Raw genomic sequence first — 23,871 nt, 5'->3', positions numbered from 1 at the left:
ATTCTCATTTTATTCTGATTCTCATTTTATGTGATTATATGTTTGTTTTATTTTTTTCTATGTATTTAATTGATGCTATTATATAAGTTTGAAGGTTTTATTATTCTTATATGTCACCTAGGGCCTTGGTATAGGCGACTATTAGATGTGCAATAAACAGAAATCACATGAATGAATATTTTACACTTGAGTGTTCATTTGGTTTTCACCAATCTGATTGGTTGGAGGAGTGGGCATTAAATCCCAAGGAATGACTGATTGTTCATGGACTTAAAATGCCAAGAACATTTTTGTCCTCTACTTCAAAGAAATAAAATTGAAAACAACTGTGAAATGAACATGTGGAGTTTATTATAGGAATAATTCCCCCTGGAAGGGGCCGTTATTAGCTGTTGGTGCCTTGTCTGCATTACGTGCCCTTGGCTTGGCCTGTGGCCTCCAGATCCTCCAGACAGGACCATTAGCTGGGGTGGCCTTAGGGAGAGGTGAGCAGGGTGACTACACCTAGCCTTAAAGGGGCACTGTAGGAGTGTGCATAGATCTTTTTTTTTTTCATTTTGTTTATTTGAAATGAAAGCAAATGAATAGAAAGAAAATTAAAATAAAAACTAAATTAAAAAGCAAATGTCATTTGTGGGTCTTCGCCCGCTCCTCTCCCCTGCCCTCGCACCCTTTCACCCAGCAGCTGAAAATATCTTTGTTAATTTTTGGCATCCAACATGCGCTGGTCTGAGTCTGCCAGTGCTGGGTCCAGTGGTGGCTCCTGCCCCATAAACACATTTTCAGCTATGGGGCAAGAAGGTCCAGGGGTGGGGAGGAAGGGGGTGGGGGGTGGTGATGGTGTTCATTTAAAAAAATGAATGACAACCAACCTTTCATTTGTTTTTCCTTTCTCCATTTTAAAAATGAACTGAAACAAAACAGGGAATTTGGTAAAAAATTGGCTGCTTCAAACAGATGCACAGCCCTAAGGCCCTGTGTTTGCTTCTGATTATCTATTTATTTATTTAAATGTAATATTATACCGCTTGTAAAGCAAGTTAACCATGCAGGGGATCTGTGCCCATGCTGCCCCCGCCACCCCTGCTCTGATGTACTGGTACCAGGCCTGCCCCACCCCTCCTCAGGGTCTGCTCTATCTGGCTGTGGCATTAACCGTCAGCAAATGCCGGAAAGCAAGGGTACGCGCTACACCCGTCTGGCCAGTTTGCAATATTAGACTTTCACGCGCTGCTGCTTCTCGTTTTAGAGGAGGAGAATGAGGAGTCTCCGGTTATCTTGGCTTTAGCGCGTGCCAACGTCCTGAGCAACGCCCGGAGCATGGTGAACATTTACACCAGCACTGAGAGTGAGTACAGCGCACCATGGATAAGCAGCATTTCTGTCTTCCTTGGCTTCACCTCCTTTTTCTTGACTTGGATTCTGAGTCTGTTTGTCAGTCAAGGTTTCTTTTTTCTTTTCTGATTTTTGTCCAGCTATATTTTATTTCTCGAACTTTTATGTTTTGTTTTGCTTTTTAAACACACAAAATGTGCCTTTATGTATCACAATACTTCCTGCTTCTAAACTCCACTTCCTCTACTATTCAAACCTTAAATACCTGAGGATGTGCTTACCAAAACTTCAAAATACATACGTAACCTTTTCAATGAAACGAAAATCAGAAAGTACAAATGGATATTACATTTCCTAAAATTCACATTGATAACTGAATGATATGAAAATATTTAGAAATATATTGGATGGGGCCGTGGGTTCAGTTCCCAGCTTGGGCCAGTTGGGCAGCGTGGGCAGTATTCACAGCCCAGTCCCTGTGTAACAGTGACCCCTGCTGGCCAGATTTAGGGCGCGCGATTGCAAAGGTTTCGGAAGGGGCCGCCGTGCATGACCTTCTGCCGAGGACTGGTGCTGCAATCACTGAACGAAACTAAGTTTGGAGGGGGATATAAAATGAAGGGGGGGTGTGAAATCCCTCACATAGGGCCTCATTTTCCAATATCACATTGGTAACGCATTAGGGGGCGTTTCCAATGCAAATGAGGCTTCTTTCGTGCAGCGTGCGGTGATGTTTTCACCGTTTGTCAGAGAGAGAGAGAGAGAGAGAGAGAGACTTACTATAGTGCCTATGCCCTAGACAGGTATTTGTATCCCTATGGGAGGGCCACCTACTAACTCGGGGTGGGGATTAGGTATGAGCGTCGGGGGTTGGGGGCCACTTTCGCATTCCACATGAGACGTATGGAAAGAACAGTGGTCCCTCTGAAATAGGCTGTCCAGACATGTCGTGCACCGCGCCCTCTAGCGCAGTCTGTAATGCAAATGAAAGGGTTGTAGCTATTAGCCGCGATAGGAGCCGCGCTAACACTGCGGCTGATTCGCCGCACACGATAACTGTTTCTCACTTTACATATGCTCCGCCCCCTGAATACCAAATTACTAATTTGCATTCGCAAATCGCGCTAACAGCCGTTAACGCGATTTGCGAATTTATCGCGCGCAGTAACTCCCTTTGAAAATGAGGCCCATAGTTGTGAAGGAAAGGTTTGCTGTGCCAGATTCCAGCCTCGGTCCCCACTGAGCTGGGAAGCACAAAGGATTGGGAGCAAATCACCACTGAGTCGTCCCCCCCAAACAAAAACAAAATATATATATAACTATAACTATAATATATATATATAAAACTATATAACTATAATATATATATATATATAAAACTAAATAACTATAATATATATATATATATATATAAAACTAATTAACTATAATATATATATATATATATAAAACTAATCGGAGAAAGTTCTTTTTTACTCAACGCACAATTAAACTCTGGAATTTGTTGCCAGAGGATGTGGTTAGTGCAGTTAGTATAGCTGTGTTTAAAAAAGGATTGGATAAGTTCTTGGAGGAGAAGTCCATTACCTGCTATTAAGATCACTTAGAGAATAGCCACTGCCATTAGCATCGCTAACGTGGAATAGACTTAGTGTTTGGGTAATTGCCAGGTTCTTGTGGCCTGGATTGGCCTCTGTTGGAAACAGGAAAAGCAAGTTTGCTTACCGTAAACGGTGTTTCCGTAGATAGCAGGATGAATTAGCCATGCTGTATGGGAACTGTCAATCAGGGCCCAGGAGGCGGAGCTTCTTAGCAGAGTTAGATCTTTTTGATCCTCTGCGGCTGCGTGAGGGTTCCCGCGCAGCAGTAACGGTTCTCCTCAGTCTGTAATTAAGCTTGAGCGTAGCGGGAAAAAACCACGACTGACAGGGAGGTGGGCGGGTCAGCATAGCTAATTCATCCTGCTATCTACGGAAACACCGTTTACGGTAAGCAAACTTGCTTTTTCCCGTCGATAGCAGGGCTGAATTAGCCATGCTGTATGGGAGTCCCAAGCTCCCGTATACGTTGTAATGCTGCATTTTGGTATGTGTAATAGCGTGGCAGTCGTGGCTATTACCCAGAGAAGGTGCGTAGAACTGATTGTCCCAGTGTAGCATCTCCCGCCGATTGTTTATCTATGCAATAGTGGGAGGTGAAGGTATGTAGCGAAGACCAAGTGGCTGCTTTACAAATATCCACTGGTTGAACGTTCTGTAGATGAGCTAATGATGCGGCCATAGCCCTTACTTGATGGGCGTTTGGCCTTGAAGAAAGTTCTGTTCCTTTAGCAGAATAGCAATATCTGATGCATTGTGCTATCCAGCTAGAGATGGTACGCTTCGCTACTGGTGCTCCAGGAGCGTTTGGGTTGAAGGATAGGAACAGTTGAGAAGATCTATTGAGGGAATGTGTTCTTCTCTTATAATATGCTAATGCCCTTTTGCAATCCAGGGTATGTAGTAAGCGTTCTCTATCATTGGCATGAGGTTTTGGAAAGAAAATTGGTAAGTCAATGGTTTGATTGAGATGGAAGGAAGATACTACCTTCGGAAGGAAGGAAGGATGAGTGCGTAGTACAACTTTATCATGGTGAAACTGTAGATAAGGTTCGTAATGAACCAAAGCTTGAAGTTCACTGACTCGTCGGGCAGAGGTTATCGCAACTAGAAACACTGTCTTCCACGTGAGGTATTTCATGTGCGCAGATTCCATGGGTTCAAATGGATAGAGCATGAGCTGTTCCAGAAGTAAGTTGAGATTCCACGGAATCGGTGGTTTCGACACTGGTGGGCGTAAGTGTAGGAGACTTTTGAAGAATCTAGAGAGAAGCGGATGTTCTGCCACTGAGTGGTTATCTAGTGGCCGATGATACGCTGCAATCGCACTAAGATGGACTCGAATCGAGGAGGTGGCCAATCCCGATTCGTAGAGAGAGTGTAGATAATCTAGCAAGGCTGTTGGTGAACAGTCTATGGGTGAAAGGTTGTTTTCCCCACACCAGGTCGAATAACGTTTCCATTTGAAGGAGTAACTTCTTCTGGTGGATGGCTTCCTAGACTCGAGAAGAATAGTTTGTACCCTTTGGGAAACCCCTTGCTCAGTCAATAATGCCCGTTCAATCTCCACGCAGTCAGGTGGAGTGATGAGAGAAGCGGGTGAATGAGGCCGTTGTCTTGAAGGAGAAGGTCCGGACGGTTCGGAAAGCGGATCGGCTCTTCTATTGATAGACGTAGGAGGTAACTGTACCATGGTTGTCGCGGCCACGCAGGTGCTATGAGAATGAGTTGACTGCGGTCTGTGATACACTTTTGCAACGTTTTCGTGATTAATGGAATCGGTGGAAAAGCGTAAAGAAGAGTTGGGTACCACTGAATCAGGAAGGCATCCTGAGACAACCTGCGCTTGCTGGGTCTGATGGAACAAAATTGAGGTAGTTGAGTGTTGAGTTCCGTGGCAAACAGATCTATTGTTGGAGTGCCCCAACGGTTGAAGACTTCCTGCAGAACCTCGGGATTTATCCTCCACTCGTGCGGATGGAATATCCGACTCAGTCTGTCTGCTCTCGTGTTTGCAATTCCCGGTAAGTAAGAGGCTTGTAGGTGAATGGAGTGTCTGTGGGCGTGAGCGAAGATCTGTAGTGCCTCTTTGCAGAGGGACCATGAACCGGACCTGCCTTGTTTGTTTATATAGAACATGGCTACCTGGTTGTCCGTGTATATCATGACCCTCCGACCTCGAAGGTAGTCCTGAAAGGTGAGTAGGGCATTTCGGATCGCTCTGAGCTCCAACAAATTGATTTGTAATTGCTGTTCGTTGTGAGACCATAGGCCTTGCTTCTCTAGAAGATCCAGATGAGCTCCCCAGCCCTTTCGCGAAGCGTCTGTGGTAAGGACTGCATTGTGAGGCTGAGGATTGAATGGAGCTCCCTTGCTCAACGTTGGTAACTTGAGCCACCACATGATGTCCTGCCTCATTTGGTTGGTGATACACACTCTTTTGTGCAATAGTTGAGTATGTTGTGTCCACTGACGTTTCAGACCCCATTGAAGTCGTCTCATATGGAGTCTGGTATTGGGGACTGTAAAGGTCGCAGCTGCTAAGTGTCCCAGAAGGCGTAGCACTGTCCGGGCCGAAGCAGTTTGCATGTCCTGTAGTGCTACTAGTAAGGAACAGATTACTAGTTTTCTGTCCTCCGGAAGGAAAGCTCTGGCTTGACACGTGTCCAGACGTGTACCTATGAATTGTAGAATTTGTGAGGGCTGTAATTTGGACTTCGGGTAATTGACTATTAAACCCAATCATAGTAGACAGGTTAGTGCTATGTTGAGATGCGATTCCAACAGAGCCGGATCCGACGCTACTACTAACCAGTCGTCCAGGTAAGGAAATATTGTCAGTCCCTGTAAGCGAAGATGAGCCACCACTACGACCATGCACTTTGTGAATACCCTGGGTGCTGCCGACAGTCCAAAGGGTAGCACTTTGTATTGGTAATGCTGGTTGTGATACTGGAAACAGAGGTATTGCAAACAAGATCTGTGGATTGGGATATGGGTATACGCATCCTTGAGGTCTATTGAGCACATCCAATCCCTGTGCTGTAATAAGGGAAGGATGGACTTTAAAGATACCATCTTGAACTTCTCCCGGACTAGGTGTTTGTTGAGTTCCCGGAGGTCCAGAATGGGTCGAGTGCCCCCCGATTTCTTTGGGATGAGGAAATATGGGGAGTAAAACCCCCGGCCCTTTTCTTCCTGGGAAATCGGGTGAATTGCTCCTTGATGAATCAGCGTGGTCAATTCTTGGGCCAGATGGGGTTGATAAGGTTTTCCCTTTCTCAGGGGAAAGTGAGGAACGATGGGTTTGGATAGGAAGTGTAGGTGATATCCGTCTTGAATTATGTCTAGAACCCACTGATCTGTCGTGATGGATTTCCATGCATCGTAGCAAGCGGTTATCCTGCCCGGAGGATGTTGCGGTAGAGATGGTGGTAGCGGTGGCTGTGGAGTCAAAAAGACTGAGAAGTCTTAGCTGGGACTGCTGTCTGTTGTTGCTGTTGTGGTTGCCGCTGGGTTCTTGGCTTTCCCCTCCTCTGCTGTTGTTGAGGAGGATTGTTAGTTGTTTGCCTCTGGTAAGGGGTAAAGGATTGTTGTCTGTAGTTCTGGTAAGATCTATATGGTCTTCTAGTGTATGGTTGCCTACGTGATGGAAAAAAATCGTTTCGCAGACAATGGAGCTGCTAGCAATTGGACTGCCAGAGCCTGATCTTTGAGCTTGCTCACGGTCTCATGTAAACGGTCCCCGAAAAGATTGTCGACTGAGCATGGTAGGTTTGACAATTTTTCATGTAGATCTTCCCTGATGGCACTGGCTTTGAGCCATGCCAGTCGTCTGGCAGAAATTGCCATAGCTGAAGCCCTTGAGGAATTCTCAAATCCCTCATACACTGCTCTCAGCATATGACGCGTGCATTCCTCCATATCTGAAATCGGGGATGGAATGCTTTTCCCCCCTGCCGTAAACATGCCCTTAGTGGCTTGCAGACACTCGTATAAATATTGGACCATATAGAAATGGTGATGATTAATTCGAGATGTAAGCATTGCGTTTTGATAAATTCTTTTCGCAAAATCGTCTAGACATTTATTATCCTTGCCCGGTGGAGCCGAAGCATGTGTCCTTGTTTTCTTATACTTTTGCAGCGCTGACTCTACCACTATAGATTCATGTGGCAATTGTGGAATGGAATACATGGATGGTTTCTGAAGCTTAAATTTTAAGTCAGTCTTCCTCGATACTGCGGGTAGAGTATAGGGGGTATCCTACGATTTCTGTAGAACACTATGTAACACTGTGTGTGGTGGTAAAGCTGACGGCTCTCCGGGGGCATTGAAAATTTTTAATAATCCAAATGTTTCCGCCCTTGGCTCTGGCAATTTTTGAATATCTAATTTCAAGATATTACTTATCTTGTCCACAAATTTAGGATACGTAAGATCCTCTGGTGGGGAGTATGGTTCCGCTGGTTGTTCCGGTGGGTCAGAGGGGTAACCCGTAGATGAACCCGGCGAGGAATGCTGAGACATAGAGTCTTCGTGTTGGGATGGGGAGATGGGATATACCAGTGGAGAGTGAGTTTCTGAGGCAGGTATATCCCGTGGAGTCTGCGGTGGACTTTGTGCTGGTTCCCCTGGAACCGTAGATTCCGGAGGAAGGGTATATGTTGATTGCAGGGATTCGAAGAAGCCTGCTAAAGACTGTGTAAGGTCCCAGAATGCCTTGGAAATGTGCTGTGGCATTGATGGCCGTTGTACACCCGTAGGTGACTTTGAGGGAAGAGGAGTGGTATCCTTAATTTGATCGGAATGGTCACTCCAATTCGATTCACTGTGACTCCTGGAAAGTCCCGAGTGCACAGTGTTGGGGGACTGTGATGAAGAAATAGGAATCACTTTGTGAGAGGAGTAGGCAGAACGAGAGGAAATACTCCTATAATGAGAGGATGAAGAGGAGGAAGATCTCCTATGTAGATGCGCCCCGTGTTGTTTCTTGTCTTCGCCGTGATGTCTTTTCGAGGGGGGCGACGACGTCGAACGATGATGGCGTCTTTCTTGAAGAGGAGGATTTGCTGTTCCTCGACTCTTGGTCTGAAGTTGGTCTGTGGTGCTTCCTTACTTCCCGAGATTCTTGTATTCCCAAGTGGGTAGATACTAACTCCTGGAGAGGGTTTAGCACTGCGAGAGGTTGAGGGTCTGGAGTTGACTGCTGGCCAGTAGGTGCCTCCGGATCCCTAGGACTGTCTCTACGTTTTTGATTGTCCGCTGATTTAGCTAATTGAGGATTGTGAGTCTTGGAAGAAGTCAACTTCTCTCTACTCGAGGCCGAGTCCTTTTCTGGAGGCTCCGAACGTGTACCTGTATGTTTATGTTTTGGTGCCGGTCTCGGCTCAGTGTGCTTCGGCGCCGGTTTCGGATCCCGGTGCTTCGTAGTTGACTTCGGCTCCCGAGGCTTCGGCACCGATCCCCGCTCCGGATGCTTTGGCGCCTGTGTCGGCTCCGTGTGTTTCGGCGCCGAGTGTTTCGGCCCCGGCCCCCGATGTTTCGGCTCCGGGTGATCTGGCGCCCTGTAGTTGTCCGGGGCCGGATGGTTCCCTGGCGCCGAGAGTGTCTGCGGCGTCGGATGTGTCTTCGGCGCCGATTTTGAATTACTGGGCAGAGCCTTTCTGTGCGCCGATAAAGTTCCACCCTCCGATTGTGGCTTTTTCGGCGGCAAAGACGACCTCGGACCCGCGGCCTTAGACAGTAACAAGGCTCTTACCGGATTTTCTCCCCGAGGTCTTTTGGAACAGGGCTCGGTTAACTTGAATGGCTCCTGCTTCCCGACGTCCTTTGTTTTTGAGGGGCCAGGTCCCTGGTCCTCGATTTCTCTGGGCCTTCGTTTCATGTCCCTTACCTTCGGGGACTGAGGATCCCAGGAGGACGCTCTCTTTACCGGAGAAGACGGCTTTGACTTTGGTGCCGGCGAAGACTGCGTTGTTGAAGTTTTTTCATCTAACTCCAACCACCGGTAATTTCGATGACGCCGCGCCCTTGGTGACATTCGTTCGCAATGTTCACAGTCGGCTTGCGGATGCTCGCGCCCGAGGCATCTATAACAACGGTCATGCCCGTGTGTGACGGACATGATCTTGCCGCAAGGGCAAGGCTTAAAACCAGACTGCTTTTTGGACTTTTTTTTTTTCGCTCTTCTGAGGAGAAGAAGGGCTCCGCGTGCGCTCCCGCGCGCGGAAAAAAACAGACTGAGGAGAACCGTTACTGCTGCGCGGGAACCCTCACGCAGCCGCAGAGGATCAAAAAGATCTAACTCTGCTAAGAAGCTCCGCCTCCTGGGCCCTGATTGACAGTTCCCATACAGCATGGCTAATTCAGCCCTGCTATCGACGGGAAAGCTAGGCTTGATGGACCCTTGGTCTGACCCAGTATGGCATGTTCTTATGTTCTTATATACGTGTGTGTGTATTTTTTGGTTGAATTGCTGCTTTGATGTGACTTCTTAAGCGTGTTCTCAAATGCAGTATAGAGTCGCGTTCCATAATGATGCAGTTAACCCTGTTGTGTGTTCTTACTTGTAGCGTACAATAAACCCCAGACAATAACCCATCAACTTCTTGAACCCGAGCGAGCCAAAGAGCTGAGCAGATCTACCCCTGCACTTCTGTCTGAAGTAAGAGCAAACCCCACATATGGAATGTTATCCTGTTTAAATGATAAAGCCCCTAACGACTGGCACGGCCAGTGGGCATTTAATATAATTTTTAATATTATTACATTGCATTACAAGAGTTTACCGAGTGGAAAATCGTCAATTAATAAAGGGAAAACCACAAAGTAGTTGGCTTGAAATGAAACCCATATCAGGGGAACGCATGTTGGAGGGTGCAAGCTCTGGGGACGATTAAAAGCCCTTCCTCGTGCAATAGGCGACACTGTGATAACCCCCAAAACTGGCATCTATCAACATCCAATAGCTTCATAAAGGCTTCCTAGACAAGTCCATCGTTAGCTTTATTTAAACTCCATTAATTATTGGAAGGCAGAGATAATATTGTGGCATTAAAAGCCTTGGGATGAAAGAGTCGTGCTGCCGTTTGAGTCGCAAGTCTGTGTGTGTTACTTTTACAGTCCCACTAGTGGACAGGAGATTGTTATTTACTGTCTGATAGCAAATGTCTTAGGTGTGGTTCTCTCCAAGGTGGTTGCGTTAAAGAAATCTGTTTTTTTAATTAATATTGTTTTTTTTGGGTGGGCGGGGAGCAGACTGAATCTGACACAGCATCAGAAGTCAGTTTTCAGCTGAACAAGCACAGGAAGACGCTCAGCATTGGCAGCCACTCATCCGACATGGCGTCCGTGTCTTCGGTATGTATCACGCAGAATGCATGGACGCTCACAGGACGTTCTTCCTGTTACATGCCAGCCCCCAATGATGTGCTGGAGGAGACTCCCAGACAGATACCCCCCGGGAGCCCCGGGTTACACCACCAAACTCAACGAGACACCCCCCTCACTGAGAAACTGGAAGCACATCGCTGCCGATCATATCGGCTTCTGAAAAAGCAATCTCGTTGGCACTGCTAAACACAACAGTGGCGCCCGATTCATTTTCTCTGTCTTCATGACCAAACAAAGGTGACTTTCATGGTTTTCCTTAGCAACTAACCAATGTTTACAAAGGCCCATGGGTTGGTGATAGGGGGAGGGTGTGAAATCAAACTGTCTGTCTTCCTATATTGGCCCAGTACTCCATTGCCCTGGCTGATAACGTGGCTGCTGTGCGTCCTGCAGGTGAGCAACAGCGTGCTGAGCGTTTACAGCGGAGACTTCGGCAGTGTGGATGCCCAGGGGATGGTTCAGTTTGCTCTGGACTATGACGAGAAGAACAGAGAATTCCAGATTTACGTGGCTCAGTGCAAAGATCTGGCTATCGTGGATGAAAGGAAAGGGAGATCGGACCCGTACGTAACACTTTCATGCAAAGTTTACTTGCTGATGCTCCACTGTACAACTGCAGCATTTTCTTTCGGTGAAGGTGAACGCTTATTTCTAAAGGCACAGTCACACCATGTTTAAAGTGCATGACCAGCTGTCATGCACTTCTCAAAGATTTTTAGCTAAAAGCAGGAAACTGAATATCCAAATTGGGGAAGGCAGAACTATTTACCTCAGTTGCTCACGGTACTGGCCGAACATTACCAAATTAGGAGAGGCGTAGCCAGAACATAATCAGAAACAGGTTAGATCCTGTGTATCTGTTGTCTAATGTATATAAATTGCTTGCAAAAGTGAGCCATTGCAGTTAGAGGTCCATATTTAGCGCACTTAGCCGGACAACCGCTGGGTTTGAAAATCCTGCTGGTCAGACTGTCCCTGACATAGCCAGATAACTTGTTACGTGGCTACAAATGTATCCGGCTATGTGAGGGGTTCCAGGGCAGAGCACCATTATTATCCGCTGAGGGCCCGACTCAGGAAGGCATTTCTGTGTCTATGATGATGAATCAGGCCCTACGTTAGCTGGATAACCTCAGTTTTCAGCGATATCTGGCCGAAGAGCAGTCCTAAAGAAGGGTGCACTGTTTCCTCAGGCAACCTGTTCTGGTGCTTGACTACCCTGAAAGTTAGAAGAACACCTTTCCTAATTCTTAACCTAAATCTCCTGTGCTGCTGTTTATTCTGTTACTTCCTGTTTCTCCTTCAGTGACAATGGAGATAGCGGTAATCTCAGGTCACTGCCATACCTTTTATCAGATGCACCTGATGGACCCCACAGCCAGTCCACACCTCTCGTGCATGAGATCAATTTGCAAACTCTGAAGGCCTCTCCTATCCTGAAAACCCCGACTGGCTGTGGGGTCGCCAGGACAGGTTTGGGAAGCAGTTTTTCAGATCATGGAGCAGTGTTTCCGTGTGCTGGGGCTGAAGCGCACGTGTGCTGCCAGAGCTCAGTAAGAGGAGGCGCGATGCTGTGGCAGAGTCTTCATTTTATCTTTCCCCGTGCCCCCTGGCTTGCAGGATGTCCTCCTGCCAGTAGGGGGAACTGGAAAGCAGTGCTTATTTGCTATTATTGCTGCCTCCTCTGCAATCACAACTGCACAGGAGCCTGAAATCTCGTGAGACCCACCAGCCCTGTGCAGTTCTGACTGCAGGGGGAAGCCAGGTAAGCACTGCTCGCCAGTATCTGCTGGTTCCAGGGCATGGGGATGGTGGGTAGAAGGGGCAGATGAATGCACCAGAGAGTGCGGGGGAGGGGCAGGGGAATGCCTCAGGGAAAGGGTGGATTAAACTGATGATGTCAGAGGGTGGGAAAGGAAGATGATGATGCCAAGGGTTAGGAAGAGAAGAAAGGGAAGGCGATGATGCTAGGGGGTGGGGGTGGGGGAGAGGGAGGGTGAGGGTGAGGAGATGATGCCAGGGGTGGAGGGAGAGGGAAAGGAAGAGAAGGTGATGATGCTCTGGCTGGGGCGGAGAAGGAATGGAAAATAGATTACTTTCCTCATTTTTAAACCCCTCTGCCCTCATGCCACCTTCTAAAAACTTCTCTGGCATGGTTAGAAAACATCTATAGAGGAGGAGAATATGGAAGTGACAATAAGTCTATAATCCTTCATCCCTGCTATAGAACAAAAATTAGAGAGATAGAAGCTTCCTGGGAAGGCGGTGGTTACCCTGAGCACGTCCAGCCTCTGGAGGTGTAAAGCAGAGAGCAAGAAAGAAGCGTTCAGATTAGGGAGCGATAGAAGTGAAGGCACGACTGCTCCTTCCTCAGCCCTCTGCTCACGCCGCTCCTATCCAGCAGCCATGAACGTGCAGCACGTGTCACGCAACTGAAGGAGACTGTGTCTATAGCCCGGCTGTGCCTTTGACAAATGCAACGACTCGGGGAATCTGTTTATGGGCTGGATCCATGATCCACTATTTACACAGACAGGGTAGAAGAATATTAAAACAATATTTTAGAGTTTAAACTATCTGCTGTGCATTATGCAGGAAGCAGTATAATAGCCTGAATGATAGGTTTTGGTTAATTATCCTTTTGTCCTTTCATTGCACTTTAAGACCGTCAGCAGCCAATGTCTGGTGGAGCGTCCTGGGAGACTTATGAATGCACTTATTTAGCACTATAGCACGTGCTTTCTAATAAAGAAAATCAAATTCTCTTTAGTTATTGTCCCCAAGTGCTAGATACAGGGTTGGTACTTTATACCATGCTGCAAAAAAAAGACAAATAATGTGCAGGGAATTGATTATTTCCAATTAAATGTTCCAGTTATAGTAGGTGAAATATCTGGAATATTGTCCTTGCTTGGCTGTTATCAGAAGACCCTTGCAAAGATAGCAAACTAAATGGTATCTGTACAGAATCAGGGTTGTCTGTATGTTGTGAGTGTGTTTGCAGACTCAGCTGCTTTTAACGTACAGTATATAGTGAAATATTTCATGATGATTGGAACCAGTGCCTGATGTTTATCCCTGGGCACTGTAATTCTACCAGGCTTGTGTGCCTTCATAGGATGGATAGTGGGGTGCTTGGATTTTTGGTGAATAGGAATCAATATTACAGTAAGTGAGTGTGTGTGTGTATGTATTTAAATGCTTTGATTTTGTTATTTTAATTGAGTCTCCTTGATCATTTAAAAATTATTATTGATTGCAATAACCAAAATTTCCACCCTTGGGCGGCAAAATACTTGCAGAACAGGATGTGATCACTATTTTTGACCCGTTTCTGCTGCTAGCTGCTTTGTAGTCAGATTTGACTGCCTGCGATCAGTCACCAGACCTCAGTTACAACTGAGCACAACTGAGATTGCTAGCGATGTCACTGTTTAAATGTGGGGGCCGATGTGAAATGTCTTTCAGGTACGTCAAGACATACCTTTTACCAGACAAAGCTCGGATGGGGAAGAGGAAAACGTCCGTGAAGAAGAGAACGGTGAATCCCGTTTACCAGGAGGTGTTAAGGGTAAGAAGTAGACAGAATAACACTAAGTTCTGCAGCCACCTGCTGAAACACGGGAGAGATAGAATAACACTAAGTTCTGCAGTCACCTGCTGAAACACGGGAGAGATAGAATAACTAAGTTCTGCAGTCACCTGCTGAAACACGGGAGAGATAGAACAACACTAAGTTCTGCAGTCACCTGCTGAAACACGGGAGAGATAGAATAACTAAGTTCTGCAGTCACCTGCTGAAACACAGGAGAGATAGAATAACTAAGTTCTGCAGCCATCTGCTGAAACACGGGAGAGATAGAACAACACTAGGTTCTGCAGTCACCTGCTGAAACACGGGAGAGATAGAATAACTAAGTTCTGCAGCCATCTGCTGAAACACGGGAGAGATAGAATAACTAAGTTCTGCAGCCATCTGCTGAAACACGGGAGAGATAGAACAACACTAAGTTCTGCAGCCATCTGCTGAAACACGGGAGAGATAGAACAACACTAAGTTCTGCAGTCACCTGCTGAAACACGGGAGAGATAGAATAACTAAGTTCTGCAGCCATCTGCTGAAACACGGGAGAGATAGAACAACACTAAGTTCTGCAGTCACCTGCTGAAACACGGGAGAGATAGAATAACACTAAGTTCTGCAGCCACCTGCTGAAACACGGGAGAGATAGAATAACACTAAGTTCTGCAGTCACCTGCTGAAACACGGGAGAGTTAAACACAACACTCCAGCATGCGAAAGATGGATTAATCTTTAACCACCAGTGGACAAGTTAGGGATTCTGAGAGGAGCCAGCTTACACCTTTGCTGAGAAAACCTTAAAGCAGGAGGTTCTCAAAGCATAAAGCTGACCATTAATGCGTGTTTAACACAACTTAATGCTGCATCAGCTTTAATGCGTTTGCATTGGTCTGCATCAACCATGATGCACAGTTAAAGTGATAAAAATGTATTTGAGCAGCTCTTTAATATTTAAAATGGAATTAATGCAGATGTAGGAACCTTCCCAGCTACCTCATCTGGTGACGTGCAACAAATGTCAGGGGCAAGAGGGAAAGGTCCTGCTTCCTGTCTCTTCACCACACAAAATGGCGTTGACTGACCTAATGCAGTGTTGCGAGAGGTCAAGCCAGCACCATATTATATGGGTAGGATGGGGGTCTACTCTCTCGTAGCCTTTCATTTACTGCACGCCATCAGATGGGGGGTGTGGAGGGTGGGGGGTCCTCCCAAGGGGCAGGGAGGGAACAGAAGGTGGGAGAGGTTGGCCTAGGGGAGGAGATGCACCTTCACTGAAGGCTAGGGGTTCATCGCAGCCCACCTCAGGCCTTGTGTTACCGGCGGGGTAACCCCCAACGCTTTACCAGTGGCAGCTGCACATCAGCGTTACCTCCTGCAAAACAGCAGGTTCCGTACCTATTACTGCATGGGCTGTTTCATGCCAAATCACCCCAGGCAAGGACTCTCAAGGGAGTGTCAGCCAGCTGCAAGCATGAGCGGCTGATTTTATCACCGTACACTGGCTCCAGAGCTGGCTTACGCATCAGAGCTCCGATAGTGCTTGCAAAGAGTTCAGGCCACTGTGTCAGCCCTGCAATACCACGGAGCAGGATAAGGGTTCAGTCCCTGCAGGATCCTCAAATGCTTTTTCCCCTGACACGGTTTTTTTGTTGGTGGTGGTGGGGAGGGGGTTTGCAACCTGCCTGCGACTTCTTCTCTGCTCCTTCGAAGGCTAAGACAAAATGTTGCCCGCTTTCTTTTGTGTAGTACAAAATAGAGAAAATGGTTTTGCTGATCCAGAAGCTAAGTCTGTCAGTGTGGCACAATGACCCACTGGGCCGCAACAGCTTTCTGGGAGAGATGGAAATGGACTTGGCAAGCTGGGACTGGAGCAACAGGAAGCTGAACTGGTACACACTGAAGCCACGGGTGGGTATGCCCCAGATAGCACCCTCCTTTCTCGCACATTAATTCCCACACTGAACTGTAGCCAGACTGTGCCCTCTCATTTATGTTATAAATAAAGGGGACTTTGCATTTGCACCCTGAGAGCGCCCACGGCCTGTATCCTGCCTTCTGGGCCAAGTCTTTCTGCTGTCCCCATGTGCCCTCACATGAACAGCTGCGACTTCTAAACCTATCTGCTAGAGATTATGAATTGGAAAATGTATTGCAAACTTAAGGCCCGATTAGCTTTCCTCCCATTCTGCATCTATGGGGAACACGGCTTAGTGAATCAAGGCCTCAGTTAGCCATGTGGAGAGCTCTGCAAATCTGAAGAAGTCTTGATTCTTCAAAATTAAGTAGTATCCAGCTGAATCTGATACATTGCTTTCTACTGGCACTAAGTCTGCAGCCATAAAGGATTTGATGTGACACTGTGTATTTCTGTGATATACTAGATATCTACTCCTATTATATCCTACTAGCAGAGACACCAAAATACTTGCAGAGGCACGGGGATTAGTATGCCTGGCGCTGCATGCAACCCTAGTACTGGCTTCCCCAGCCTAATTGCAGAAGTGTCCCATGTTCCCCCGGCATACCACCACTGCTGCTGACTCGTATGTGCCGATGGAGTCAACTCAACCGTGGACTCTACGTTGCAGCCCATGCGGCCTTCTGTCCAGTGGCTACGTGGCCATTCTGTAGAGCCTTCCATCTGCAAAAGCTGGAAACCAATAACCAAGCCTCCTTCTAGCCCTTGCGGCTGCTGGAGCCATGCGGATGTGCATCTCAGTGGGAGTGCATACGTGCGCTGTATCCTGCTGGTCCCTGACAGACAAATGCACATAAGCGCTTTAATCAGTTTTCCCATAATACACAGGCCTTTAGATATATGTTCCTATGATATACAACGTTCAGAAAGTCATTCATTTCATAGCCAACAAATCCATCTTGTGTCCATCTGCCTTTTCCAGAGCCTGTCTGCTAGCAGTGATGTGGATCATCGAGGAGTGATGAATCTGTCAATTAGATACATTCCACCAGGAAGCCTGGGTAATATGCAAGGTAAACAGAAGAATCTATTGCCCGCACCCAGAGGGCTATGCTGGATCACGTTAGAATCTTCAAGTGAAAATTACCCATAGGAAGGGTAATTTTTAGCAGCTTATGCTGGGTTGGAGTCTATGAGTACAAAGTACGAAGTAGCTGCAGTTCCCAGTACGTACCCGGAACAGTCCAGACAGTGGGTTGAGCCTCCTGTCCAGCAGATGGAGACAGAGAAAAACTGAAAGGGTATCCTACATGAGGACAGTGCTCACCTTGCACCCCTCAGTATTTTTCTGTCTCCAGCAGATGCAGACGGACGAACCTACGGTTACCTCTCCTTAGTTATATTTTCTTTATTTCCCTTTGAGAAGTTTTCTTTCATATCTCTTTTCTCACTGGATCAAGCAAGTATTACCTGACAGTAAAAAAAAAAAAAAAAAAATTATAGTGTCTCCTAGCTCTTATAGGGTCCTAGGTGGGATTTTCCCCTTGAGTAATCAGCCCAGGACCCTTATTCCCGGTGACCTCTGGGTTTTTTCCCTGCCTAGGGGTAATACTGGTGGTCCAGTCACTCCCCCTCCTTTTCTAGGTGACTCCAGAGATGTGTTATGCCTCGGGTCCCATTGCAGAGATGATTTAATTCCTCTGCTGTTGTAAAAAAAAAAAAAAAGCAATTCAAAAGGAAATTTTTGATAAGAGAAAAAGGCATTCTTTGGTGTTGTCGGCAGGGAAAGAAGCAGTTCAGAGCTGTCTCGTCAGCTCCCGCTCCCCAGCGCAGACAGACACAGCTGATTTATCTTCTCCCGCAGCTGACTCTGTCCTCCCGATGCCGTGATCAGCTTTTTGTATAGCCTGCGGGGAGCCTGCGTTGCGGCTCTCCTGTGAGGGGCTTTGGTCTGTCTGCTTGCCTGGAGGGGAGGGACCTTTAAAATTGACGACCCGAGGTCAGATCGTGAAGCACGCAGCCAGGCCGTCTCCCTCTCAGAAAATCGCGGGAACGGCGGCCATTTTGTGCCTGGACCTTGCTGCCGGCTCAGAGCCTCAGGGGGGAGAGGTGCCAGATTTCTCTTATTTACCGCTTGTTTTAAGCCCTGTGGGCTCTCCAGGTGCAGCCCCTGACCCCCCCCCTCTCTATTGCCCAGCAAAGCACAACACCGTTTTTCCACAGAGTTTGTACTGTTAATGCACAGGTCTTTTCTGGCCAGTTTGGAGGAACAGGAGGATCCCCCCCGGCGAAGATCCCTCGATTGGTCATTGGACAGGGCTCTGGCACCCCGGACTCTCAAGCTGCTACTAGGGTCAGGACTGTGCTGGGCAGGTCGGATCCGCCTGACCCTCCTCAGCCCTCTCCTTTGCCAGATCAGGACCCGGATTTGTCGCTAGTGAATCCACCCATCGAAAGAGATGAACACATGACCATCATAGGGCTAAATGTAAAAGTACAGTTTGCATCCACAGGAACCCTCCTGACCCACAATTATGGATGTAATGCAGAATTACGACATTCCCCATACAACTCACCTTACAAAAAATATATTCTGGTTCTAGTGTCATCTCAGTAACAGCAACACAAACTCCTACTACCAGGCTCAATAGCCCTACTTATGAAAAAAGACAGCAGTTTATCACTAATGCATGTCCTCTTGAGAAAATACAACTAATAAGATTGATACAGTAAAATATCTCACCTTGGTCACATACACAGAACCGACCTTACATACTCCCAGGATCTGCAGTAATGCACATAAACTAATCCGCACACAGTTACACCTGTATTATGGAACACTACAAATATTAAATCAGGCCCTAAACACCAATACACCTCCTATTAGGAAAACAGAACTAGCCAAGCAGCTATAGATCCCAACACAGAAATAATTGTATAACTATACTAATAAGCAGAATAAATGTTTCACAACAATGATGAACAGAATAATATCCAACATTTAAAAACTCGTAAAAATTTAAAATTCTCCAAACACCAATAAAATATTTCAAAACAGCAGACACATCACATAATATTCAGTAATTAAAGTGGCAGTCAATCAAGAAAAATAAACGTAAAAAGCCACCATTACTAACCCCCTCCAGCAGCTCTCCTACTCCTCTTCCATGCAGGCCAGTAGCACACACCAGAAGCAGTAGTGGCTGAAGCTCTGTACTCATGGTCCTCTTCCTTAGGGCCCACTACCAGTCTCTCTGTCTCTCTCACACACACACACACATACCAATTACACCCCCATGACCAGTTTCTGTCTTTCACACGCCAATCATCTCCCGACCAGTCTCTCTCTTACATACACACCAGTCACCTTCCGGACCAGTCTCTCTCTCTCATGCACACACACACACACACACACACACACACACTCCCATGTTCTATCTTACATATACTGGCTTCTCACTCCCATGCTGTGTCTCACATACACCCAGGTTTCTCACTTCTATGCTAGCTCTCGCCACATGCAGGCTTCTCATTTCCATAATCACTTTCTTTCTCTCTCACACACACATACCAGTCACACTCACATACCAGTTTCTGTCTCTCACACACCAATCATCTCCTGACCAGTTTCTCTTACACACACACACCAGTCACCTTCCCAAACAGTCTCTCTCTCTCAAGCGCGCACACACACACACACAGGCTTCCCACTCCCATGTTCTATCTTACATATACAGGCTTCTCACTCCCATGCTGTGTCTCACACACACCCATGTTTCTTACTCCTATGCTAGCTCTCTCCACATGCACAGGCTTCTCATTCCCATAATCACTTTCTCTCTCTCTCTCTCTCTCTCACACACACACACACTCCAGTCATCTCCCTGACCAGTCATGTCCATTGTCTCTCCTTATACACACACATCATGTCTCTGACCAGTTTCTCTCAATCACACACATGCTCTCTCTCACACACTTTACATAGATGATCTCAATCAAAGGCTCTCACTTACACACAAGCTCTCAGTCACAGTTACACATGCACACTCTCAACCACACATACACATTCTCTCACTTACAGACAGGCTGGCTGGCTATCACTCTCTCAGTTCCTCCCCCCGCCGAGCACAAATGGTAGCTGCGGCAGCCTCCTCCTCTAGCCCCCGCAGGCCAAGAAAGAAGAATCCCATCGGCCATGGGAGGCTAATTCTGCTGTCTCCTGTGTCGATTTCTGGCTGCTTCTGATTTTGCTCCGGGCCCACGCTACTGCTTGGGGCCGATGCTGTTGCCGCTACCTTTTCATGCGGCATGGCTCTTTCTTCTTCCCGCACACCCCACTGAACATCACTTCCTGTTCCGGGCCAGGGTGGGGGAAGGTACGGGAAGGAGAAAAGGCCCAGCTGCAGTTTCCAGCCTCCACTAACACTACTGCTGTTCCCATCCGGGCTTGAACGTGCTGATAGCCCGGGCGGCAATGGCAGCAGTGGAAGATAGCCTGCCTCTCGTTAGGAGAAGGAAGAAGGAGGAAGAGCAGCGGGAGACCGGTAGCATGCGACACACCTGCCGCTGCTTGGTGACACACTGGTTGAGAAGCACTGGCTTACATCAATCGTCAGGGGGGCACCAAACACCGTCTGGTGGCCCTGGAAGCCAGCAAACTACACTCGTGGGCGGAACGTCATCTGGATCGCCTGGCAGCCTCCCACATTGCGGGGAAGGAAAATATTCAAGCCGACTTCCTCAGTTGTCAACATCTAGACCCCGGAGAGTGGGAGTTGTTCGAAGAGGCGATGGCTCTTGTCGTACGCCGGTGGGGAATCCCCCACAGACCTGATGGCTACCATGCGGAATGCGAAAGCTCCCAGATTCTTCAGTCGCAGACAGGAGCACTGCTCGGAAGGGGTGGATGCCCTAGTTCTTCCCTGGCCTTACGACGTCCTCCTCTACGTATTTCCACCATGGCCCGTGGTAGGAAAGGTATTCCGAAGGATAGAACTTCCAGGGGGCCGGTTGTCCTGGTGGCGCCAGAGTGGCCCCGGAAACTCTGGTTCGCGGATCTGGTCAACTTCGTGAGGGACGGTCCTCTCCATCTCGGTCATCTTCCAAGATTACTGCGTCAGGGTTCTGTATTTTTTGACCAGGCAGCTCGCTTCTGTCTAGCGGCCTGGCTTTTGAGCGGTGGTGACTAAAGAAGAAGGGGTACAAGGAGGAAGTCATATCCACGCTGCTGCGGGCCCATAAGCCTTCTACCTCTCTTTTCTACAGAATAGCCTCTCCAAAGGTTTGTCTTTCAATTCCTTGCAAGTACAGGTGTTGGGTCTCGGTTCCCTATTAGGGCGTGTGGATGGCTATGCAGTGGCAGCCCATCCAGATGTCGTTCAATTCCTCAAGGGGGCTAAACACTTGAATCTGCCCGTCCGGGCTACTTGTCCTTCATGGAATCTCAATTTGGTCCTTTGGGTACTTTGCGATGCGCCTTTCAAACCCATACGGCGGGCCACGCTTAAGGACCTGACTCTCAAAACAGTTTTTCTTGTCTCTGCGCGGCCAGGAGAGTTTCTGAGTTACAAGCTTTATCGTGTTGGGAGCCCTTTCTTCGTTTTTCTGATTCAGGGGTATCTCTAAAGACGGTTCCATCTTTCTTACCAAAGGTTGTGTCCTCTTTTCATGTGAATCAGTCAGTGGAGCTTCCTGCCTTTTCTCCAGAGGACATTGCAAGCACACCTGGTGGAGACCTTCGGCGTCTTGATGTCAGAAGGGTTCTGCTCCAATACTTACAAGTTACAAACGAGTTCCGGGTCTCTGATCATCTTTTTGTTCTATGGAGCGGGCCAAACAGGCTCATTGGCTAAAGGAAGTATATCTGTCGGGGCCGGCCGGTTCCTGAGGGTTTAAAGGCCCATTCTTTGCGTTCACAGGCTACCTCTTGGGTGGAGAGCCAGTTGGTTTCTCCGCAGGAGATTTGCAGAACAGCTACTTGGAAATCTCTGCATACTTTTGCACGTCATTATCGTCTCGACATACAGGCACCAGTTTTGGTTCTTTTGGGAGACACGTACTTTGAGCAGGACTATCTCGGTCCCATCCTACTTAGGGAAGCTTTGGTACATCCCACTGTCTGGACTGATCCGGGTATGTACAGGGAAAGGAAAATTGGTTCTTACCTGCTAATTTTCGTTCCTTTAGTACCACGGATCATTCCAGACTCCCTCCCGTTATATATTTTTCAGTCCACTCGAAGCTTTTTTTCTTCACAGATGTGGAGAATGCCTTCTTCTTTGCAGAACTATTATATGACAGAACTATAAGGCACCGGACATATCTACCACATAGATATCTATATAAGAGTTGTCCTTTTGGCACTGTTTCCAAATTCGCATTATATTAGTCATGTTGGACTGGTTACTTGCTTGATCTTATTCGGATTCAATTTCCGGTTATTTTTATCTGCTTTAATAACGTTTATACTGAGGGGCGCAGGGTGTGCACTGTCCTCATGTAGGATACCCTTTCAGTTTTTCTCTGTCTCCATCTGCTGGACAGGAGGCTCAACCTATTGTTTGGACTGATCCGTGGTACTACAGGAGCGAAAATTAGCAGATAAGAACCAATTTTCCTATGTTAGCCTGAATTTTCACAGTGGATTTATGTTCACAAATCTAGTTGGAAAATTCCTGGGTCATATTGACATGCACAGGAAGTTGCAGCCGCTCCTGAACAGGCATAACTTTCTGCGTGGGCATTTCCAGCTCATACTTTCAACCCCCGAACATGGGCACATAAATGCTTTCCCCTCCCCCTGGAACACCTACCATCAGCGCGGGGATAATTGATTTACGCATATACTTTTTCCATGCACACACCTCCCCCCGGTTTATGCATGTAAATCCTTTTGCAAATGACCCACTCGCCCCCACCATAATTTAACTTTGGAAGTTCATTACAAAGCAGGTGGATTACAAGAATTCCTGGGCTTTGCATGTACTGAAAATTCTCCTCCCTGTGTATTCCATGAAAGCCTTTGTGATGCTTGCATGCATACGAAGAGGTCCATATTTATTTATTTTATTTATTTATTGTTTTTGTTGTACCGAGTTTCATGATAGGCATCACATCAACCCGGTTTACAAATAACAAGGAGTGTAAAGCATAACGTAACGTAAAAAACAATATTTTCAATAAGAACCTTGAACTTTAAATACAGTGAATCAGAAAAAGGGAGAGGGAAAGTTACAAAAAACAAGGAAAATAAACTTGGGATGGAAGGGGAGAAATTGAACAGCACAATATTTACATTTCAGCCTATTGATACATTAGAATAGCAAGTGAAAAAATAAGACTATGAAACAGTACATAGGTAATCAAATAAATAAATATGACACAGTTGTGAATGGTAATAGTATGATAAATATTCAGCAGGAATTAGTGAGAGAGGGTTTGAGGTTGGTTGATTCGTATTTAAAGGGCTTTGTCTGGCTGAATGCAGGACGTAGCCATTTTCCTCCCGCTCTATGCCTCCAACTTACCTGGGTAGATTCAGCTTAAGGATTTAGCCAAATAAAGCATATCCGGATCAGTCAGAGGCATTCCAGGGTCATTGGGGGGGGGGGGGCGGAGTTACGTTAGCTGTTTAAGTTTTCAGAGTTAGGACTGCCTGAGAGCTGGGTACATTCAGTGATGCACTTGCGCCACTGAATATTACAACCAAGTTAGCAGGGCAGACTTATCCAGTCAACTTTGACGGCCACCCAGCAGCTCAGTTTTCTCACTAACCCCTTTGATATCCGTACTGTGGTTGCCATTTTAGTGCACTTGAATGCACGCAAATATAGATTAGCACACAAGAAAAGTATATAAAGTGATCCCTTTTTATTGGACTAACTTAATACATTTCTTGACTAGGTTTCAGGAGCCAGTAGTTCAACAGCACTTCCTTCCTCAGGCTCAAATCCTTTGAAGCATTAAAATTACATGATTTTTTTGTTGTTTTTTTTTTTTTTTTACTGTGCTTCCCACTTTCAACAGTGGCATCTGTCCAAGGT

The 23,871-nt window shown here is 46.9% G+C and overlaps 1 protein-coding gene across 3 annotated transcripts in view; it reads left to right on the top strand.

Annotated features, from left to right (window-relative positions):
- The window catches only part of LOC115081610 (synaptotagmin-like protein 2), a 251,242-nt gene that overhangs the window by 209,401 nt on the left and 17,970 nt on the right, over positions 1-23,871 (top strand). For all 3 annotated transcript variants that reach the window (XM_029586035.1, XM_029586034.1, XM_029586036.1), the window contains exons 8-14: positions 1,250-1,348; positions 9,509-9,600; positions 10,194-10,295; positions 10,722-10,891; positions 13,797-13,899; positions 15,658-15,819; positions 16,812-16,902. In XM_029586035.1, the coding sequence (XP_029441895.1) occupies positions 1,250-1,348; positions 9,509-9,600; positions 10,194-10,295; positions 10,722-10,891; positions 13,797-13,899; positions 15,658-15,819; positions 16,812-16,902 (819 nt within the window). The remainder of the gene's footprint in view (positions 1-1,249; positions 1,349-9,508; positions 9,601-10,193; positions 10,296-10,721; positions 10,892-13,796; positions 13,900-15,657; positions 15,820-16,811; positions 16,903-23,871) is intronic.

Source organism: Rhinatrema bivittatum, unplaced genomic scaffold, assembly GCF_901001135.1.
Source record: "Rhinatrema bivittatum unplaced genomic scaffold, aRhiBiv1.1, whole genome shotgun sequence".
NCBI lineage: Eukaryota > Metazoa > Chordata > Amphibia > Gymnophiona > Rhinatrematidae > Rhinatrema > Rhinatrema bivittatum.
The sequence above is the reverse complement of the archived record's forward strand: the minus strand, read 5'-3'. Positions and strand labels throughout refer to the sequence as shown.